Source organism: Lepisosteus oculatus, chromosome 5 (genome assembly GCF_040954835.1).
Source record: "Lepisosteus oculatus isolate fLepOcu1 chromosome 5, fLepOcu1.hap2, whole genome shotgun sequence".
Classification (NCBI taxonomy): domain Eukaryota; kingdom Metazoa; phylum Chordata; class Actinopteri; order Semionotiformes; family Lepisosteidae; genus Lepisosteus; species Lepisosteus oculatus.
In genome coordinates this window covers 4,980,320-5,001,756 of record NC_090700.1, presented here as the reverse complement: position 1 = coordinate 5,001,756, position 21,437 = coordinate 4,980,320, and the positions used below count along the sequence as shown (strand labels likewise).

Genomic DNA, 21,437 nt, shown 5'->3' with positions numbered 1-21,437 from the left:
GAAAGAAAACACAACGTTTCGGCCCTGGAGCCTTCTTCAGGTGTTGAAGAAATGTTGTGTTTTCGTTCTTATCTTTTCAGCAGGGAATAAACCTATTACTTGTTCCTTTGCAGCCTATGCATGCTGACGCAGCTGCCCACCTGAAAAAATAAATAGTTACTATTTATTATTTATTATCTGTTATTGCATTCAGTTTGATTCTTTAGATCAATGTGTCAGCATCACAATTTTGATTGAGGTGATTTTGAAGTAAAATACAGTATATTCTCAAAGGAAAATATTCTGCCAAAATCTAACCACAAATGCACTATTTTAGCAATAGATGTTTTTTTAATATCTTATCTCTCTACATACCAGAAGTGGTGTTGAAGCTGGTGCAGTAGTCTACCCTGTTCTCGCTGATGTTCAGCGGAACCCACACCACTCCAGCAGATGGCCTGCGAAGAGAAATTGGACAGGAGGGAAATAAACATCTCATCTCGTCCAAGATAGATGGAGTAGCAGACATCGCTATAATGAACTGGTACTCACTATGGAAGAATGAATGAATATTGAGTTCAATAGACAATATTAATTAAGTCAAATGACTTAAACAATTAACATTGTTTCAAAGAAAGGTTACCAATATGTTTACAGTGACTGTAAACTGTGAAAAAGCAGTATAATTGATATTAATTCAATTAATTAGCAATTTTCTTCTTGTCCTGTGACTATTGTTAATTACATGAGGTAACCAAATCACATACAGACACTGAATCTGCCTGCTTTTAAGTAGAAACCATTCAAAAGCATGGCCTTACCAGGGCACATGGATGCTGCTGTTTTCAGCACAGACGTTAGCTGAAATAGTGGGCGTGGAGAGTAGGGAGACGCTATACCGCATGCTGTCTTCGGCACACAAACACTTGCCTTCAAAGTATGAGATGAGCAAAGACATGAAGAAAGGGTTTTAAGAGACAAAAAATATTCAGCATGGCCTTTCTGCAGTTTTTGTATTTTGCTTGTTGTTCCACCAGCTCTGAGCGAAGGTGTCTCTGTAGGGAGACTCTGTCACGTATGAGAGATGCTGCACACAGACGTACCCACTCTTTCCACAGCACCGTACAGGGTGGGCTGCAGGAGACTGGGTGCTGTGGTGTTCAGCAGCAGCGATCTGAGGAAACACTGGTCGGCGGCCATCTTGAGCTCCAGTACTGCAGTGCAGTTGTTCGTTCTGTCCAGGATGAAACAGGAGAGAAGTACTGTATTTCTTCATGATGTGTTTAACCCCTTTGCAGAGGCACAGTCTGAAGCCATAGAAAACTGTATATGCATGCATTAATGAAACTGAAGAACGAGCTTTAAACCAGAAATTAAATACTAACTCTGCACACAAGGGTAGGCCAAAAGTGGTTCATTTAGGAAATTAAATACAGATGGAGATCTAAGGACTGAAACATTCAAATTTATTAGCCTATATAATAAAATAATTTTTCCTTAAACTTCACAAAAGGATTGTTTAACTTCGCTACTAGCCCATAAAATAAAATCAAATGAACATTATTCTACTCCATTTATTAAAAATACATTTTCACTTGTTGTTTATCCTTCTAAGCATATATTGTAGTCAAAACCCATATTTCTGGCACAAATCTTTTAGTTTACTTTTTATTTGAAACAGAAAATATTGAACACTTGGATTTTCATGCTACATCACCTTTTAGATGAATAAAGCTTGAGGTTTTGGTATATTAATGTTACTGTATATTTCAGTGACTGACCTTATACTTTGTTGTTTGTTTTCACATCTGACTTGGATACTCTGAAAAGAACAAGAGTATAATTTAATAGTTTTATTGTGATTCAAATGAGATTTAAAGAAAAGTGACAGGAGGTCACTTAAACACCCATTATTAGAGGATCATCTGTTTACCTGAAGCAAACTAGATGTTGTCTCTGTCTTGGTGTCACATTGTCGTTCACCTCTAGAAAGAAAAAGAACAGTAAGGTCATAACCTTTGAGAAAGTAAGAATCCTGGCGAGTGTTAAGAAATATAATACTCTAGAAGTATCACACTGTGGTACAGATATCTTAAAGGATGAGCCTTCTTCACACCTGAAGAAGGCTCCACAGCCGAAACGTTGTGTTTTCTCTCTTCTCTTTTCAGCAGGGAATAAACCTATTACCTGTTCCTTTGCAGACTACGCATACTGACGCAGCTGCCCTGAACCACTATCTTAAAGGATGGTTACTTTGAGTTGACATGTACAATTGTTACTTCCAGGTTTGGTCTGAATGAATTTTCTCTACTTAATAAAAGAGTAACAGTAATGAAGCTTTATTATTCACGAATGTTTCGTGGCTTGAATGTATGGATGGGTGCTATCTTCAATCATCTTGGGGGTAGTGAGAGGGGAGATATATTTATGCAAAGGGTTGTTTCTTCTTTTAGTTTGTGACGTCTTTACGATAAGGGTTGAGGGAGTGAGAAACAAGCTATCCAGGCATACTGGTCAAGCCAATGAGATCTTTGGATCAATAACCTACTATCAAATATCCTAGATAGGCTGAATAGCCCCCTCTTATTGGTAACTGTTCTTCTTACTTTATGGCACTCACAGTGCTATCAATGTAATTCGGAAATATATTAATTGATAAATAACATAACCTCATCATCACCAGTTGCTTCCAGATAGATGATCAAGTACGTAGTATTAGTTCTTCATTATTGTACCGTACCTCAGAAAGAAGGAACTTATCTTGTTTGTTGTGCTGTTCGTGGGCACACATGCAAAGATGTTGAATTTTTCTGTGAGCTGTGAGTCAAGTATAGATAAGGAGTTAGATGCAATGAAACGTCTCCTTCGCTCAAATTCTTTATCAGAAGGCTGTTCTGATTAAGCCAGACAGTGTAAAAATAAAACAACTGTTTAAACACCAAAAGTAAATGTTTGCTTCTTTGTACATTTTAACCAATAAGATTGCATGTGCTGTTTTCTATGACGTTATAAAAGAGGATTGGATGAAAGTCTTTAGCCTCCAGGACAAAATCATTGTTCTCTTTGCCTTTTTTCAGAACAATTGCCTGTCAATGTGGATACGAGTCTCTATCCTGTCTTTTATCTGATCCTTCCTCTTACATCACATATCTAACTCTGTTACAGTATTTTCATATGCAACCTCTTTTTGTCAAGAAAATATACAAGAAACTGAGTTACAAAAAAGAAAGAGATTCGTACTATAGTTCTTAGTTCTTAGTTCTTACAATAACCTGTAATTTAAATGTCTGTGCAGGTTCTTTTAAAGGTGTGGCCAGCACTTCCCTGATTGTTCATCTATAGTGTCTTGGTTTGTTTTTGGTTGGGGATCAGGACCTCCGACACTTACCCAAGCTGTAATTTGAGATTCACCAGCGTTGCCATTAGAAGAGTTAAAAAATATGTTCATTCCGTAGTATGCAGCTGTCAAAAACAACAAACATGCTAGTATTAATCCTACAGAACTGAGCATTGTAATTTACTATGATGAAGCTGCTTTTTATGACGTATCCTAAAATCCTCCTTTTTCCAGACAGTGGCAGCAGTGCATCCAATCGTGTTCTATTGACGATGTAAGTTCTCTCAGAACTTGTCAAATCATAAACATTTCGTAAGACACCCTTGAAACTGGGAAAGCAGGGTTGCACTTACTTGTTTTGGTACAGAACTCAGAGAAGTTGCACAGGCACAGAGTTGGGAGTACTAAAACATAGAAAAAAGAGAAAAGTAAAGCTGCAGTGTAGTATTTCCACACCACACACCAACAACTGGAGATATCTAGGCTACTCTGAATGTAATAAACAGCAGCTTGCCTGTCTCAGAGTAAGGGAGAGTGATATAGGTAACTATGGACGCATCCTCAGCTGAAACCAGAGAAAAGTGCCAGGATCAGTGACCTCAGTACTATACACCCCAGTATATCAACACATTACACCCTAGTGTCTGCAGCCCAGTATATCAGCACCATTCATCCCAGTGTATCAACACATTACACCCTAGTGTCTGCAGCCCAGTATATCAGCACCATACACCCTAGTGTATCAATACATTACACCCCAGTGTCTGCAGCCCGGTATATCAGCACAATACACCCCAGTGTCTACACTCCACTATATCAGCACCATACACCCCAGTATATCAGCACCATACACCCCAGTGTACACACACCAGTACTGTATATCAGTACCATACCCCAGTGTATCAGCCAGTATCTACACCCCAATATTAGTACAATACACCAAAGTGACACACCCCAGTATGCTGTATCAGCACCATACACCCCAGTGTCAACACCCCAGTTACCTCTATTATACACACCCCAGGAAAGATCACAAACACGTGGGGACAAAATTAATTTGTTGTTAATTTGTAACGCTATCCAAAAGACAATATCAAAAGAATTAACTATGGTTTTAAAAAAGTCAATGTTCTCTTGTAAATATAAACCAAAAAGACACAAAGAATGGTTTCCCCTTGAGTTTTTTCCAAGCCTGGGCTGTAGGTTTGTGCGTACCTGTTGTAGCAGTGACTGTAGGAGTGACTGGCGTGGAGACATTCAGAAACCCAGCGGTGGAGTTATGCACTAACAACGGAGGAGAAGAACAACAGATTAAAATGCACTGAAACATTTTACAGATGCAAACTGCGATTCTGATCTCACCTTTTACTATAAAAATCAAATTGCTTCTTATTTATTATTGAGGTCATTTTTAGATCTTGTTAAAAAGGAAAATTACAGTTACACAAGTTAATCGATAATGTTCTTTTTTTACCATGGGGTCTTTTTTGTTTGTTTGTATGAAACACAAGTAAGGCACCCTTCTTTGGCAAACTGTAGTCCTCACCTGTGATGTTCTGCCCATTGCCAACTGTGGACACATTTGTTGCAACTGTAACAGCACTGGACTCTTCAATGAAGAACACAGATCAAAAGATCATGAGCCATTTCTAATATTGACATCTGATTAGTAGTTTTGACAGGTAGGTTTTTATCGTGTTCCCTGTCATGTATACATCTTGTCATTTACACTGAGTATGGGAAAGTAAATCAGACAGTGATTCATACACTTTACATATAGCAACATCCAATAGTGCCAATAGTGGCAGAAAGAAGGAAGTTTTTCAATATCTAAAATAATTTAGCTATTTTACTCAACATGTGCATACTTCAAATGAATTTGATTATACAATTGACACATTTCTATGTGTATCACTTTCATCACTCAGGGACACTTGCTAATAACGAATGTGAAACATCTGAATGCAGTGATCAGTGGAAAAGTGCACAGTGCACTGAATCAGCCTGATTTGATTTCACTGGGCAATCTGACATGGTCACTGAAATCAATGAGCACATAATGAGCTCCTCCTCCGCCTTCTTCTTCGCACACCTGTGCTATTTACCTGTTGTGTTAGAAGGCATGGCTGAAGCAGACAGATTTTCAGCAGTTTCAGTGTTTGAAATGGTGGAGTTAGATACTGAAACGAGAGAAACAGCTCTGTTCCATTTTTCAGCAATAATGTCCGTCGTTATCTTCTGTGTTTCTCTTGCGAGGTTCACTCATTTGACATTAACACATCCATTAGGGGAGACTTGAGTAAGACTGTTGCAGCATAAGAAACAGAGCAAAATTGGACAGGAAGTGGGATGCTTACCGTTTTGTGGAAAGGCTGTAGTTGATGATAAGCTTGAATAATTAGATGCTGTGAAGGAAGCACACATCAGCATGTGAGGGCACAAGCATACGTGGATTGTCATTCATTTATTGTTTAATTTACCAGTCTCAGATGTGTTAGGCACAGAAGGCAGATGACAGCTGTGACTGGACTGGGCATCAGAGGCACAGAGGTGACAAACAGACAGCGTTTCAGTGCCACCTTTCCCCGTTGCCTCAGACTGCAGTCGTTAGGTTTTATCACGATTGCACTCGACAAAACAGAGAAAGCTTCTCTCTGTTTTAAAAGACAGTTGTCTCTTTGTCGGAAAAGAGAAAAACAAACCCTACCAGTTGCATTGATTGGAGTGACTGAGGTAGATGCATCAGGAACGGCAGTAGCATTCAACACTGTGAAGAAAGATCTGATAAGAATGGCACAGACAAGCGGACTAAGGTTCTGGAGTCAGAGACCATGTGCACATGTTTCCTTTCACATGGAGAACTTGAGCTTGCATAGCAAACCCTGCAGAAGGCTGATGGTACTGTACTCATGGCATGTGAGATCAGAAGATATTACTCTGCACAGCTACTGTGCTTCTTCTGTACTTCCTATTACATGTTGTCATATAGACTGTACTGCATGCTTGCTTATAAATTCCCAGATAGAAATTTTTTATTCTAATGCGTTGCAGTGACTGTCTGCAATAGGATTTGACAGAAAACGGTAAATCCTACCTGTTGTCTCGCTGGCAGTGGTCGTGATGGACGTACTATGGGCAGCAGCAGTGGACACTGCAATCAAATGATCAGGATGGAGTTAACAAGCCATTTGGAAGAGGTGGCCATCTGCACTCATTTCCTTTTGCATGGAGAGCTGGAGTTTGCACAGCAAACCCCAGAGAGAACTGATGGTCCTGCTTGCACTGTATGAGAGATCAAGCGACATTGCTCTGTACACAGACCGGTAAGTACTGTGCTCATTACTTTTACTTTTACCATAATATATGCAGTTCTTATATATTCTGGGGTAGCAGTGCTTACCAGCTGGGGTGGTAGGCGATACTGCTGGACTGGCTGTAGTGTTAGACACTGTGCTGGTTGTGTTAGAGGCAGGAGTCACAGCATCAGACACTAAAAAGAAAGACCATCTGATCAGAGTGAAGTAAACAAGTGGAGTGCAGTCTAAACGTATTTCCATCTAAACATGTTTCCTTCTGCACTGAGTGCTTGAGAAGTCTGCACAGAAACCTGCTGTATGAGGAATCAGAGGACATTGCACAGGACCTAGACAAACAGGTAACTACAGTGTTATGTCTTTCCTTTCATGTGCTGGTGCCTGGTGCTTGGTTAGATACTCAAAGATCTCAATGCTTACTGTTTTGTGTAGCAGGTGATTCTGGAGAAATAGCAGTAGTACTGGATGCTCTGGTGGATGTGGTAGAATTAAACACTGAAACAAAAATTCATCTGGTCAGAATGGCATAAACAAATGGCTGCAAACAGTGGCCAACTGCAAACATTTCCTTTGGCACAAAAAGCTGGATATTAATTTCTAAGAGCAATATTTCTCAGCACGGAGAGAAACTGTTTCTCTGGCCGGGTACTGCAATTGAACTGGCAGTCTTGTAGCCTGGCCCGAAGGGAACTGTACTGGAGAAAAGAAAGGGTTTGATGCCCTATAGGTTGCTTATCTGACCTGTTTAAATAGAGATCACAAAACTTCTGTCCAGGCCAATACAGTTCTGACATTATTCTCCCAAACACCTCTGTATATGGTGATCTCGTGATTCAACACATCTCACCCCCCTCCAGAAGGACAGAGGCTACATATACCAGTTCTGAAGCAATCAAGCAATATGCTCCTGAGGTCATTAACAAATATAAATAAAATATTAATAATACATGATGTTTACCCTTAAGCATTTCAAATGAGTAAGAAGAAGCCGGTCTACACTGGTCTGAACAGAGATGTCAGACTCATTTCCTGCATGGCCTAGTGTCTTCGGGTTGGAACAAAAACCAGAAGTTACTAGGCCCTCAGAGAACTGACCCTGATACCCCTGCTCTAGAACTACAAATCCCAGAAGGCCCCTCCCCCTTATATCCACACCCACCCCCCACTGTGAGAGTGTGGCTGCTGAAATCAGAAGTGCCTGGACATACAAACAGACTAAATTAAATACAAGAAGATGTGTGTATAACTTAAGGGTAAGTGTTGCTGTTTGCTACTACTTATTTTTTGTCAGCTGTGTTGAGTTAAAATGGAGTAAATGGAGAATAATAATCTTTTTAATTTGCATCACAATTTGTAGGAAAAGTCCCATTCAATTCCTGCGCCTGTGTTTTTCTAGCAAGTAGCTACCTATGCGTATACAGTACATATAATAAATTGTTACTAGCATTGGAATTGTATTTGCAGTAATTAACATGCATTAGGGTACATACAATAGTCTCTTATTTTAAGAGGTGGAGAATACATTTCAATAGTTTGTTGAGGTTCAAATGTCAGCGGATGTCTACTTCCTTTGCTCGTTACTTCAGTTTGCAATCATTAGGACTTATTAGAATTCCTGGGGAAAAACAGCTCCCAAGAACAAAGTGTCCTGGAGTGTTTAATGAAAATGTGGCTTAAACCCGCTTGGCTGAGGGAATGACCTCCTGTCCAGGGGACGAGGAGGCAGGGACCCCCTGCAGAGTGAGAGGCGACCCAGGGGCAGGTGCAGAGGGGGAGAGGGGGTGCAGGTAGGAGGAAATGACATCAGGAGTGATTGCTGATTACTGACAGCCGAGTCTGATTGAAGTTGGTTGTCGTCATCCCCCCTGGACCTTCGTTACAAACGTCACTGTGGAAAACATTCTAACAGACAGACGAACCTTATTTGTGTTCTAAGGCGTTGCCATTTTTTATTCTAATGCGTTGCAGTGACTGTCTGCAATGGGATTTGACAGAAAACGGTAAATCCTACCTGTTGTCTCGCTGGCAGTGGTCGTGATGGACGTACTATGGGCAGCAGCAGTGGACACTGCAATCAAATGATCAGAATGGAGTTAACAAGCCATTTGGAAGAGGTGACCATCTGCACTCATTTCCTTTTGCATGGAGAGCTGGAGTTTACACAGCAAACCCCAGAGAGAACTGATGGTCCTGCTTGCACTGTATGAGAGATCAAGCGACATTGCTCTGTACACAGACCGGTAAGTACTGTGCTCATTACTTTTTCTTTTACCATAATATATGCAGTTCTTATATATTCTGGGGTAGCAGTGCTTACCAGCTGGGGTGGAGAGGGGTTCTGCTGGATTGTCTGTAGTGTTAGACACTGTTCCGGCTGCATTAGTGGCAGTAGTGGTAGAATTGGACACTGAAAAGAAAGCCTGATCTGATCAGAATGAAGTACAGTAAACAAGATTAAAGTCAACTGTCACTGACAGTAAAATTAGTGACTTTCTGATTTCCTTTTATATTAAATGTTGCATGCATTTGATCAGCAGAGCCCCGTGTGTCATCTTGTCCATAGTTACGACGTGAATGGACTGTTAGCATGTGGGCATTATAACACTGCCTTCTCAGCCCTGTTTCGATAAACGTGCTTCTGGGATTTTGAGTTCTGTGGGTGTACGGCCTGGGCTTGCTTGTGTTGAACGTTTTAAGAGTGAAAACCTCTGAAGCCCATCATGCCCAGGGCACCTGTTCTACTTATGTTACTGTGCTTATAAAGGGAGCGAGAAGTGCAGTCGAAGTTGTGGGAGTAAGTTAAAACGTTAAATGGAAAATTATTAAGCATATTGACATCCCATGGATGTGCAGAGCCTGCCCTTCGGCATCTCTTTCCCTTACCTGCGGGAGCTGAAGGAGTAGCTGCATTGTATACGGTTGCACCTGACCCTGTAATGGAAGCACAGGTGAATCATCATCATGAGTGCCTGTGGATGCACTGATCGTTGGTGACGAACAGACTAACAGGAGAGGCTAAATCAAATCCCAGTTTGAAACAAGCTCTTAACACATGATAAAACCTAATAAGTGCAACCCAAACTTATTTGCTCAGAGTACAGACAGTTGCATGTCTCAAACGTTAACAGATAAAACCTTAAACTGTTATGCTCACCTGATACAGCCTGTGTTGTCGTACTGGGGGTGTTTGCAGAGGGGGCAGTGGAGGTAGACCCTGAAGCTGAAGCACAGACACACAGGAGAATGCAGTCAAGGCCTCTGTGGCATCAGCTCTGTGCATTTCTAAACCTCTGTCTCCTAAGCACACTTTCCCCTCGTGTCCTTTTAGAAGTTTCTCAGTGAAAACCCTTGTGAGTCCTGTGTGGTCCAGTAGTGCTCCTGTCCTTGCTTACCAGCAGCTACAGGTCTTGTGCTGGGTCCAGCTGGACAGGAGCGAGTCAATGAGACCGAAGCACACACACATGAGGATTGGCTTTTGGTCTCTTTGTCATCAACTCATTTAGATCTTTGGATTTCTCCATATCTTGAACAAACCTGTCCCGTGTACAATAGCCTCCCAGCTAAATTGTTTTTTACCTCTCTTGTTACAAGAGAACCTTTGGAGTCGGTTATTTTGTTTCATAAAACCTTGTTGTCGTGGTTAATTGTATTTCTACTTTCAATTTGCTCTGCATCGTATATTTCCTTTGAGTGTCTCCTGATTACCTGCTCCATGTGTTTTAGATACAGACTTTAACTACAGTATTCTGCAACTTGAGACAAAACTGAAAAACATGACTGTATGGGTTAGTCTCATTTCTCAGTATTTAATTGCCAAAGTCATTACAGTGTTTACCATTATACTACAGCTTCTGTGTCCGTTTTTTGCTGTGATTGTGAAATATAATGTTTTGACGATACTTTGTTTTCAATGTGAATATTGTAAAAATGGAAAAGGCAGGATTTTTTATTTTCAATCCCACACAGTGGCTAAAGGCCACAGCCTCAGAACAGCGAGTCGGTTTGTGCATGACAACTCCACATGTTCCCCTTATACCATCGGAGGCCATCCAGGAAACTGCTGAATCCCATCACCAGACACTTTCCAGTAAAAAGTTACAAGCAAAGGACAAGCTTCTGAATTGCACTCTGCAGCAACAAACAAAAGCAACACAAATCAAGACAGAAACTGGCACAGAGAACCAGAAAAGGGAAAAACTACGGTGGGCAACTTAAAACATGTGTAATGTTTTATGAGCTGCCCACTCTTGTACAAATGGTTCTGAAAAGCAAAAGTGTTATTATCTTCACTTCATGGCTGTATTTGAGACATGTATTCAGCGTGAGGTGACAGCATTCAAATATCCAGCACACAATATGTAAGAAACTGCATCTCCTAAAACATGCAATGTATTAAAATGCTGTGCAATAGGGACTCTTCTCTGATTCCCAGTCCCTCCTCTGTGATCAATGTGTCTTTTCCCACACTCTTTTTGTCTGCTCACCGATGGCTTTAGGAGCTGTATGGAGTATTGCTGGAACAGTAACGTTGAGCACTGAAGGGAAAACAAACGTCCGCCTTAGGATTCAGCAAATGGTAAAGAATCGAATCAGAATTAATTTAATCAGAGCGGATCAGCAGATCGTTTGGCCACAATTACCCAGAATAAAAGCAGGAATGACTGCAGAGAGAGTTGTGGCAGTAACAGGGGTTGTGTCTGTGCCTGAAACTAAAGACCAAGTGCAGGAGAGGACACAGACCTTGTTAGGAATAAGCTCTCTTGGTTTCTGAAATTTCACAGAGTTTTATGACATGTGGTGTATTTGTGTAGGAAGAAGCTCCGTCACTTTATAAAACCTATTAAGAGCACCACGGACATGTTTATTTGCTTAGGGTACAGGCCGTGGCATATTTCAAACCCTTGTGAGTCCTGTGTGGTCCGGAGGTGCTCCTGCAGTAGCAGAGCGAATCACTGAAACTGAAGCACCGAAACAATCATGAGAATCACGTCTGGGCACTTTTTAAAATAGCAACAAGAAAAAGAATGTGTTCTCTGTGAATAAATTTTTCCTATGTAAATAAACTGCTTTTACAGTCAGACACAGCCTCCTTGTTCTCTTACATTTCCTTTTTTATCTAATTTTCCGTAAATTTTTTATCTAATTTTCCATACATTTACCTGTTTTATGCATTAACTATAGCACTCTTGGTACGGGAAGCCAGTGGAGCAGGTGAGAGTAAAATCCATTAGTGGCTCCCTGTGTGGAGGTCCTGTCAGCCTTTCCTGCTCTTATCTGTGGGTTTGCTTCATTGCACGCAGTGCCACACTCTGTGTCGTCCGGCTTATGAAGTAACAGAGCAGACACCAGAGAGTGCTATTTTCCCACTACGCACGGTCAGGTACTGCGATACAATACTCTAATAGAAAAGCCATAGGATACCATTCTGACTTAAACAGCACAGAGTGCTTTACAAGATACCATGTGTTTAATGTAATTGCATACTGTATAAGGTAATAAAAGACTGTTAAAAGACTTATTTCAGTTGTCCTGCCACTAGGGGTGAGTTCAGGCCTCTAATACCTGTAAATAGGTAAATTTGGTCATTCTTAGTTAATTGGATATGGATAGGAATTATACATTCTTATGCAGGTATGATGAAGTCTTTTTAGTATAAAAATGTGATTCAGGGGAGTTTGTGTTTCTTTAGGGCTGCGTAGGAACAGCAAGGTTTTATTTCATGCTGCCAGTTGCTACAATATTGATTTTTGTCCCCGTGCTTCTTTGGCTCATTGTGGGTTTCAAAGTGCTCAGGCCCTGTGAGCCATCTTCTTTCGCTTGTGGCTGCACTTGCTAATGGCTGTCAGTGAAAGTGTTTCTCTTCTCTGTGGTACAGGCCAGGTATCTAGTTTGGATAACCCGAAGAGCACAAGCCTGTCTGATGCTTCAAATGAAAAGAAAAGAAAAGTGTTCTGCCTGTTGATGACACTGACATTTGTCCGATTTGAAGAATCTGAGCAGCAGTAACTTAAGAATCCAACAAATGTAATACAAAACAAATACGTGTGAATAAAAGATCAGCATTTTGATACCTCTTATTTGTATGTGGATCTAGACTGGTTGAATTGAATTTTTCTGTCAAAGGTTTTCAGAAAGTACCAGACTTAATGAAAATAAATGATTTTCCCCTGATTTTCTTTTAACTGAGATTTCTGCTCAGTTTTTTCTGTCCTGTGAATCGTTTCTTCCCTCTTGGAAGGAGTTCCTCAGAGCTGGCCTGGGTGCTCCTGTGGGGGTTTTGATTCATTGCTTTCCACAAACACAACAAAACCTCATAAAAGTCCAATGTATCTATTAAAGCCAATGGTTAATACATAACAAATTCTATATCCTACTTAGCTTTCTTTATACATTGACTGAATTGGAATATGTACAAGAGCAATTGCTCACAAGCTTTAAAGGAAGCTGAACTGTTTTAAGGTTGAATCCAGTTAAATGCTGGAGATTGGTTTTTCAGTGGAAATGGCCCTTTAAACAAAATGGCACAATGATCCAAGCCTATGCTGACCGGAGATCATGTTTCACTTTTTTTACCAGTGTTCTGCTTCCAGTCTTATTTCTTTATATTAATCGAAATTGTCATTTTATTATGTGATCATATCTTGTTTCCTCAAGGTAAACCGGGTACTTTAGAAGTCACCCTGGATAAGACTGTCTGTTAAGCAAATTCATAATTTAGTTAATGGAGTTTCCAGTATTGATGGTCATCACTTGTGCTTCCCTGCAATGTGCCATAAAATTACTTCAGACTGGACTCAAGCTTAGGATGTATCAGAAAAGCACTGGACCTCGGCCTGGTTTTCCGCACACCGATGGGAATTCAATGCTTGGGAATGCCTCACGCAGTCCTTAAAAACCTGAGCAACAGGGGAGACAGAACAGAAGGCAGAGCTGCGAGCACACCCCCCCACACACACACCAGACACAATCCACACAAGGGACAGGTGAGATGCAGAGCTGTGAGCTGCAGGGGTCTTACCTTGGCGTCTAACACGTTTGTATCCTAAAAAGTTAGAAACGTAACACCGCTATGAAGCTGAGCATAAAGAATAGGTTAATCTTGGTTATAATCTATGCTTTATTTCTACCCCCAACCGAGTAAACGTATCTGTGAAATCTGTCCCTATAGGATGACACAATAAAAGTCAAAGTTCAATGCAGTTTAAAAAAACAAAAATATGGCCCGCTTTATCAGATTTCATGCAACTGAAAAAAATTGGACCTTCGCCTGAGCACACTTCCGGTCTCTTGGTGGGTGGGTTACTGGCAAACAGCTGCCTAAAGTCAACCGTGACAGTTTCTCACTTGCTTGCCGGTAGGTGCCGGCTGACACGCTGTGCACAGTGCGTGAAAGTGCTCTTGCAGAAAGATAATCAGGCCGTTTAAAAACTGAGCTCTGGTGTCTTTGAAGAAGGTGGTAAGAGGAGCAGGGCATGTTGGGAAATAGTTGGAGTAACATCCCTGCACACAGCTCTCCTGCCATCCTGCACTGACTTTTGGATGCCTCTCTGTTACACATAGATGACCTCAATGTTGCTATTTTTGGACAATGAAAACTGGCAACGAAATGGTGTTAGATAAACAGTGCTATAGCCCAATAGCAGGTCTGAGGTTTTATTGCACAGATGCAAGTCTCTAATCAGTGCAACCCCATTAGCAAAATGCTAATATATGGCTGTGATGCTCAGTAGCATACCCAGCTAATGATACCAACCCTGGAATAAACATACTGACTATCGCACCCTTATCAGAAGAGCATAAGGGTACTCTATTTTTCTATGGAAAAGGCCCGAATTTCTATTAAAAATGTACAGAGAACCAGAAGATTCCTTTAGTAACTGATCATCCCTAGTTTATTTTTGTACGGACAACTACTTTTATAGCATTCCTTATATAGATTTGATTTTGCCAGCACACGCTTACAGCTAAAGTCATTCAGTTTATGTTCACTTCTAGACTTAACATCAAGAAAGTGCGGCAAACCCTTTGTAGGAGCAGTGGCGTTATCTCTTACAATTTATGATCTGAGAAAAAAAAAATATATTTTTAATTATATAAAACATAACATGCTCCTGCTCACCTTGGGAAGGATTAGCCACAGGGGGCACTGTGGTTGAAGTGAGACCTAAGGAGAGAGGAGGTAAAAACACTGTTGGTAAGGGAAGAGAAAATGATACAGTATTACTAGGCTGCAGGGAAATACAAGATAATATTTTTTCTTCCTAGCAAACAGCCAAATGACCACACAGCCCGGAAAGCAAAAGGACTCTGATCAGCACAGACACCACGACAATCTCCCAGCTTTCCTGTACATAACACAGCTGGCTTTGGTACAGTAGGTCTGCAGTCCTCAATGGGCTGGGTGTTTGTCCTCTGTACCCGTTTGAGTTACATTTAAATGAGAAAGGTCAACCTGATACAACATTCTCTTTTATTGTGAAAGAGTGAAATCCGTGTTAAATACATCAAGCCTCTAAAGGCTTCCTGCTTTTAAAACGGACTTTTAAAGACTGAAACTGACAGCGAACCGTGTCCAGTTGTGAAGCGCAAGCAAAAACTGCAGACACCCTAATGCGTTCTGAAAAATGGCGTGCTTACTGCATGTCAGGGAGGCGTCGGGGACCAGCGTCTCCTTACTGAAGATCCACTGCTCCGAATCCCAGCCGATGACATTCCCATCTTCGCAGGTGCCGTGGCTGTTGATATCACTCCACACCCGGAAAAGGTACAGCTCTGCCTGCCCGGGATTTTGGGAAGGCCGCTGTGTGGAGCTATCTTTGCAGCCCAGCACCAGGGCGCCCCCTGGAGGCACAACGGTGGTGTTGACCTTCAGCACCGAGGGGGATCCATTGATGTCAAGACTGATGCTCTGTTTTTGTCCATTTAGCTTCAGGCAAACGTGGTACCAATTATTTAAGGAGAGGTTCACGGGGAACGGAAACTGCACGCCCAATAGCCACACGTAAACATTTTTCTTATCCCCGGTGATGGCCAGGTCTTGCGACTGGGACTGCGTTGTGCTGTACGTGAAAGCGGTCCAGTCTCCAGAGGCTCGGAGCCTGATGTCCACACACACAGTCAGCTGTGTGAGCTGGGGTACGTGCACGTCTTCCGCGATTGTCCAGGTCTGACTACAGCCGCTCGGAAACACCGCCTTGGACCCTCCCAGGAAGTACCCATCCCCTGGTGGGGGGGGGGAGGAAGATTACAAAATGTTACTGCTGCATCAAACAGGTGCATTGTATGCTTTCTATTTTCCTGGTGAACTACTGCTTCTAGTTCCATTCGCATTAGGATGGGTACCCACTGCGTTCAATGACCTGTTAATCTCCACTGTACTGTGGTACAATGGTGCCAGTGCTTCCTAATACTGTACCTCTTCCTGGGTTTGCTATGTTTTTCAGCAGCTATAACTCTGACCCAGCCATCTTTAACCGATCATACTATTCCATCATCTGAGCCCCCATGTGTCTCCCATATAACATGTTATACAGTGTGTTATATGTATTTTCTCTTTCTTTAGCACTGTGTATCGTGCCTTTGGGTTTGGCAAGGGGCTTTATAAGTAAAATAATATAGATGCACTTGGAGGGTGTGCCTTAAAGGAGTCCAATTGTTCAGCCTATCCCTAATTACTGGGCAGGATTCAGATGAGCTGTTCTGTTGGTGTCGCTCTCCTGTCAGAGGAGACTGCAGCTCTGTCTTAAAGGCGAGACTGACTGGTTTCGCAAGGAATGAGCCAGGGAGCCGCTGCAAGGGTGACGACGTGGTGGAGGGAGGGGTGCGCCAGTGGGTGCTCTAGGGACGCGATTTTACGTCCACGGGAGCAGACGTGGGAGAGGTTAGGGTCTGGCCTCCTCCCTGAAATTCTTTCAAAAGTCCTTATAAATCATTGGAACACCTGTCTGCAACTTACTTGGATAAAATGCAAAAGGGGGATAAGTATCAGATATGCACATGTTTAAGGCATAGGGTGCTGATAACTGTCAATGTAAAGGTTTTTGTAAAAGGTTTCAGTTAATCAGATTGCACAGCCTGTCTAGGTTCTATTATTTCACAACCTGGCTATGTCACTGCCGAACCCTTCTCCTTCTGCACCTACACACCTGTCACACTCTCCCTCGTGCTTCCTGCGTGTCACCCGGCCACACCTCCCTCTGAATAAGCCAACATGAATCCGAAACTGGACTGTCAACCTTCTGACAGTGTAAACAATACCTATAAGACAATCTCATTGTGGATGATATCATCATTGACTTATTTATAGACCGCTTTGAATAGACACCTAGCTGTTGTTTGAAATCGTTTCATTTCTGTGGTATTTGAAGAATGCTGTTCAAATACGGATATTGGCCTTTACCGATAATATATTTTTAAGGAATCTCTAACTTTTGTCTGCCTTAAAAATCTGAAGTAAGGTCCACTGTTAAAATGTTACAGCACAGTCAGTATATGTCAATGAAGTACTGCATGATCTTTGTCATTATGCCATTGAATGCCACTAGATGTCACCCACAACCTACCTAAAAAGAAAATTGGATTCTGAATCTGAAAAATCAAAAACTGGACCCTCTCAAATCAATAACAACTGTTTTTATTTTGCAACCAAAATGATTAATACATTGTTAAATAAATCAGGAAATGGATACTCCAGCACTGTAACACAAGGGCTCCCAAGCCTGGTCACAGAGACCTGAATACCTGCAAATTGAATTCAGGGTTCAATTGGACAGACAGCTGTCCCCCAAGACCAGTGTTAGGACCCCTTCTGTAAGGGTTTTTTTGCCTCCTCAAAAGGAAATCTGAAAACCTTAAGAATATTTCATTCTAACACACTGCAACTGTTCCAAGTGTGACTGAACACAATAGATATCCTCGATTCTGAAAATGTTTAGCGTTTGCTAAATGCATCAGGAAGATGGTGTAGACTGGACTGCTACTGCAGCCAGAATAAGAGTCTGCAACCCCCCAGCACCCACCAAATAAAACATCACAAGTACAGCAAACACATGGTGTGTAATACTGCTACCAGATATATATTTTTGCACATATGTTGTTGTTTTACAGTGACTATTAGCATATTTTGCACACACCTAACTCTATTTTATTTTGTATGGCTGTACTTATTTTAATTTTCAGTCTGTTCTGATGTCTGTTATTGCTTGTCTTGGGCTGGGCTGCTCTAACACCTCATGTTCCCTTCGGGATCAATACAAAATCAGATCCAAGTACTTCATCCAGTACATCAAAAAGGCTTGACTCTACAAGCAATGTACACACTACATGGCTAGTTGCTAAGCACAGTATCAATAATATTACTGGAATGACAATTACGTCAGTAAATGCTAAGAGCTCGTAGCCAGTCTTGTTTGAAATGAAGAAAAAACCCTCCCCTTTCCACCAACATGGCCTCGCTGCACTGTACAGTATATACTGTAGGCGGGGTGAAGTTTAATGCCCTCTTTTTGGTCAGCAAGTGCTTTTGAGGTTTTTCTCGCCGTGCTTTGCACAGAGACAGGGAGCAGACGATGGCCTCAGTATGGAAGGACATCTAAATGTTGGCCATGGAGATCTGTCACCTGTGCGCTCTGAGTACAACAACAATCTGCCACCAACACAGGACCTTACACCTCTGAACCAGAAACACCACAACAGCTCAAGCCTGTGTTCTGCACACGTTGGAATGGCCATACTCAGCCTTGTATGCATTTGGTTAAAAGTGCCCACAAATAATTTCCTTAAGGAGAAGCAGAGTTCTTTACCTGTAACAGACAGCTCTCCACTACAGATGAATGGCTTTCACGTGAAACATCCCTCATAATACACCACAATTACAGCTGTACCGTTCTAAACTAAAACAAAATATTCCATTGACTTAGTATGCCAAAGTACAAACTACAGTGAGGATGTCAATTCAAACTACCACCTGGACGTTTACATGTGCCGAAATCTCCCCTGTAGGCCCTAATCTAGAAAGAATAATTAAACTTCAATTAATTCATGAGTTGTTTTTCCATACAACTTGGTCATTTTTATTCCAAAGCTACATCTTCAGCTGCGTCACTGTGGAATGAGCACCTGGTTCATTCGCTGTTGTGGTCTTACCTTCAGGAGTGTTGCAGAGAAGAAGCAGGATAAAGAGGGGACAACCAAGAGCCTTTTTGTCATATAGGTGCCAGAGAAGCATCTTTCTTCCAGACATCATTCTGTAAAACAGACAACAGTCTGGTGGTTTCAGGGCTTGCTTACAGTCACGATCGGGGGGCTGTGGAACTGCGCAGCCCTGACGTAGACTACTATTATTGAACAAATACACTAATCTAATTTATTTCTGAATGTATTAAGACCCTGAGGGAATCAATAAATTCAAGAATCTTTATTTTCCGCCATGATAATATGGACAAGATAGGAAGCAGAGTTTTCAATTTTTGAATGACTTTCATGCTGATTCCATATTAAACAGCTGTGGAAATTAATGACTAGCATGGATTGAAATGAACATCTTGTGAAGTAAGCACAATGCAAAATAAGGTGTATTTAACATATCTGCTGTTATTTGGTCAGATAATGGTTTTAAGAAAGTAATGTTGTTGGTGTAAATATAGACCCAGTGGAGCCCAACTCTGGTCCAGCAGGATTTAAAGATCTGTTTCCAGCCCTGGTCCTGAAGGTACACTGTGTCTGCTGGCTCTCATTCCTGCTGAGCTCTACCCTCCCAGTGCTAACTAAAGATTGAATTGAATTGACCTGCTTACTTTCTGAGATTTCTGTTTTACTTTGGCTCTTCAGTCAGTCCCCATTTTCATAAACACACCCGATTGTTAGTGGAGTGACAGGGGAGAAAAAATAAATTCGTTTCAACAGCACAGCTTCCGTAATCCTCACATGCCCCAAACAGGTAGATCTCAAATTCCAGCAGATCGTCGCGCCTATTCTCGGGTCGTTCGACCGCGGCGCTCCTTCTCTGCAGGTGATTGCACCCTTGAAAGAAATCTTTAAATAAGTACTTATTCTGTGACTACACCAGCCCTGTTCGGGCGTCCCTGCGTCTGCTATTAAAGACGGATTTTAAAGTATTGTTTTTGACTTATAAGGCTCTTAAACGTTTAAGCTTTGTCGTATTCACTCGTCTTGCCTGTAAATTGCAATCTACAGATACTGGTTCTCTGAATTTCCAGCTGAAGACCGTTCTAAGGATCCTAGCCTTTTTTTCTCAGAAGTGATGTTTTGGGATTCATGTTGTTGCTCAACAGTTGTGTGTATATATATATAAAAACGCGATTTATTTACAAAGATAATTTACATATTTTCCACTTGTTTGTAGATATTACTTGCAGATTACACAAACGCAGCTGTTCGAGTTTTATTGTAGTATTTTTAAAATAGAACAATACGAGGAAACGAATTTATGGATGAATAAAATTAAGTCATGACTGCTTAAAGTAGTGTTCACTTACATGTGTCGCGTATCGGCATAGTCATACATCTGTAAAGCTTTGAAATGGTAGAACTTCCTCGCGGAAAGTTCCTTCTCCACTGAACTTGAAGTGAAAGCGCTCACCTTACAGCTCCAGGTGGTCTTGAAAACCATCTTACAAAAGGGGAGTTACGGGCTGGGACATGTGTTCCCCATTTCACAGCGGGAAAAAAAAGTCAGGATCAAGAAACTAAATGCGATGAGCTCAGCAATGCCTCTTCTTTTTTTTTTTAAACTCTCTTCCGCATAAGAAACTTTAAAAAAGGACGCACCGGCCGCAAAGATGCCACACGCAGTCCCGATCTCGTCTTGCTCACTGCTGGTTGTCCCGGGCAGGTCCAGGTGGAAAGGCAGTCACTGCGAACGGCGCTCCAGGCACTGTCGCACCCCAGCGGCTCAGTTTGAGTACAGGCGACACGCCTTTCAGACGTCAGCCCGAAGATGAAAAGACCAGATTTACGTTTAAATAATATACCCCCCCCCCCACACACACACACATACACACACTACTCTTGGTTGGTGGTCTGCGATTTTGACTATCCCTCCCACTCATTTTGACACAGTACAGTATGTGATCCTTGGGTCACAAGCTAATTTGGAGCCTGGGGTCCAGGATTCGGAGATTGTCCAAAATCTGTAATAAGAATGTTTCTCTTAAGAGCATATTTATGTTCATGTGTTTTTTATTACGTATGAAAATGTACTAGAAAGACGAAAAAAAAAAAGAAGCGCGTGCTTCGGGGACTGCAGTCCCTCCTGATAAGGCTAATGAAACCCGTGTCCTTGACTCCTGCCGATCAGATCCTGGTTTGAAGAAAAACAAATCCTACCCCCCTTCCTTACCCGCGTCTTATCCCGAGAAAAGCCCCTGACACCCGACAACTTTTCTTCAGAAGAGTCAGCTGTCTGGGTATGCGAGAGACTGGCTTGATCCAGGTGACCGGATCTGCATCGCCGCTTAGAGACGGGCAGTGAAGCGAAAGACTATCGAGCGATAGGCACTCGGATGTAAAAATCCATACATTTCTAATGGCTGTGCTTTTTTCTTTTTCTTTTTTTTCCTATTTCGCCCAACACTTAACAGAACCCTTCTACCCAGAGTTGCTCTTTATCGTTTTCAACAATAGAACAGTATTAAAGAACAGTTTTAAGTCTTCTTCTTGTCGTTTGAAAGCCGTCCCCTGAAAGCCTGAGTTGACGTGTATTGCTATCAGCACGACGCCCTCAGTGACCTACTGTGCATTTCTATACCGCAGATCTTCAATCGAAGGTTCTTTGACTAATGTGCATT

The 21,437-nt window shown here is 41.7% G+C and overlaps 1 protein-coding gene across 4 annotated transcripts in view; it reads right to left on the bottom strand.

The window, feature by feature from the left end:
- The window catches only part of adgrg2a (adhesion G protein-coupled receptor G2a), a 34,473-nt gene extending 13,786 nt beyond the window's left edge, over window positions 1-20,687 (bottom strand). The window contains exons 1-26 of one of the 4 annotated variants that reach the window (XM_069189913.1): window positions 20,231-20,687; window positions 18,775-18,875; window positions 15,268-15,852; window positions 14,750-14,794; window positions 13,649-13,672; window positions 9,785-9,850; window positions 9,514-9,561; window positions 8,948-9,037; window positions 8,642-8,698; window positions 7,051-7,125; window positions 6,717-6,806; window positions 6,411-6,467; window positions 6,024-6,083; window positions 5,674-5,721; window positions 5,422-5,496; window positions 4,863-4,925; window positions 4,532-4,600; window positions 3,831-3,881; window positions 3,670-3,720; window positions 3,368-3,441; window positions 2,720-2,796; window positions 1,913-1,964; window positions 1,761-1,801; window positions 1,083-1,213; window positions 801-909; window positions 355-437 (exon numbers count right to left, since the gene is read on the bottom strand). In XM_069189913.1, coding sequence (XP_069046014.1) covers window positions 355-437; window positions 801-909; window positions 1,083-1,213; window positions 1,761-1,801; window positions 1,913-1,964; window positions 2,720-2,796; window positions 3,368-3,441; window positions 3,670-3,720; window positions 3,831-3,881; window positions 4,532-4,600; window positions 4,863-4,925; window positions 5,422-5,496; window positions 5,674-5,721; window positions 6,024-6,083; window positions 6,411-6,467; window positions 6,717-6,806; window positions 7,051-7,125; window positions 8,642-8,698; window positions 8,948-9,037; window positions 9,514-9,561; window positions 9,785-9,850; window positions 13,649-13,672; window positions 14,750-14,794; window positions 15,268-15,852; window positions 18,775-18,874 — 2,221 coding nt within the window. In that variant the 5' untranslated portion in view covers window position 18,875; window positions 20,231-20,687. The remainder of the gene's footprint in view (window positions 1-354; window positions 438-800; window positions 910-1,082; window positions 1,214-1,760; window positions 1,802-1,912; window positions 1,965-2,719; window positions 2,797-3,367; window positions 3,442-3,669; window positions 3,721-3,830; window positions 3,882-4,531; window positions 4,601-4,862; window positions 4,926-5,421; window positions 5,497-5,673; window positions 5,722-6,023; window positions 6,084-6,410; window positions 6,468-6,716; window positions 6,807-7,050; window positions 7,126-8,641; window positions 8,699-8,947; window positions 9,038-9,513; window positions 9,562-9,784; window positions 9,851-13,648; window positions 13,673-14,749; window positions 14,795-15,267; window positions 15,853-18,774; window positions 18,876-20,230) is intronic. The other 3 variants (XM_069189914.1, XM_069189915.1, XM_069189916.1) reach the window with 3 other exon arrangements.
- Window positions 20,688-21,437: the final 750 nt, after the last annotated feature.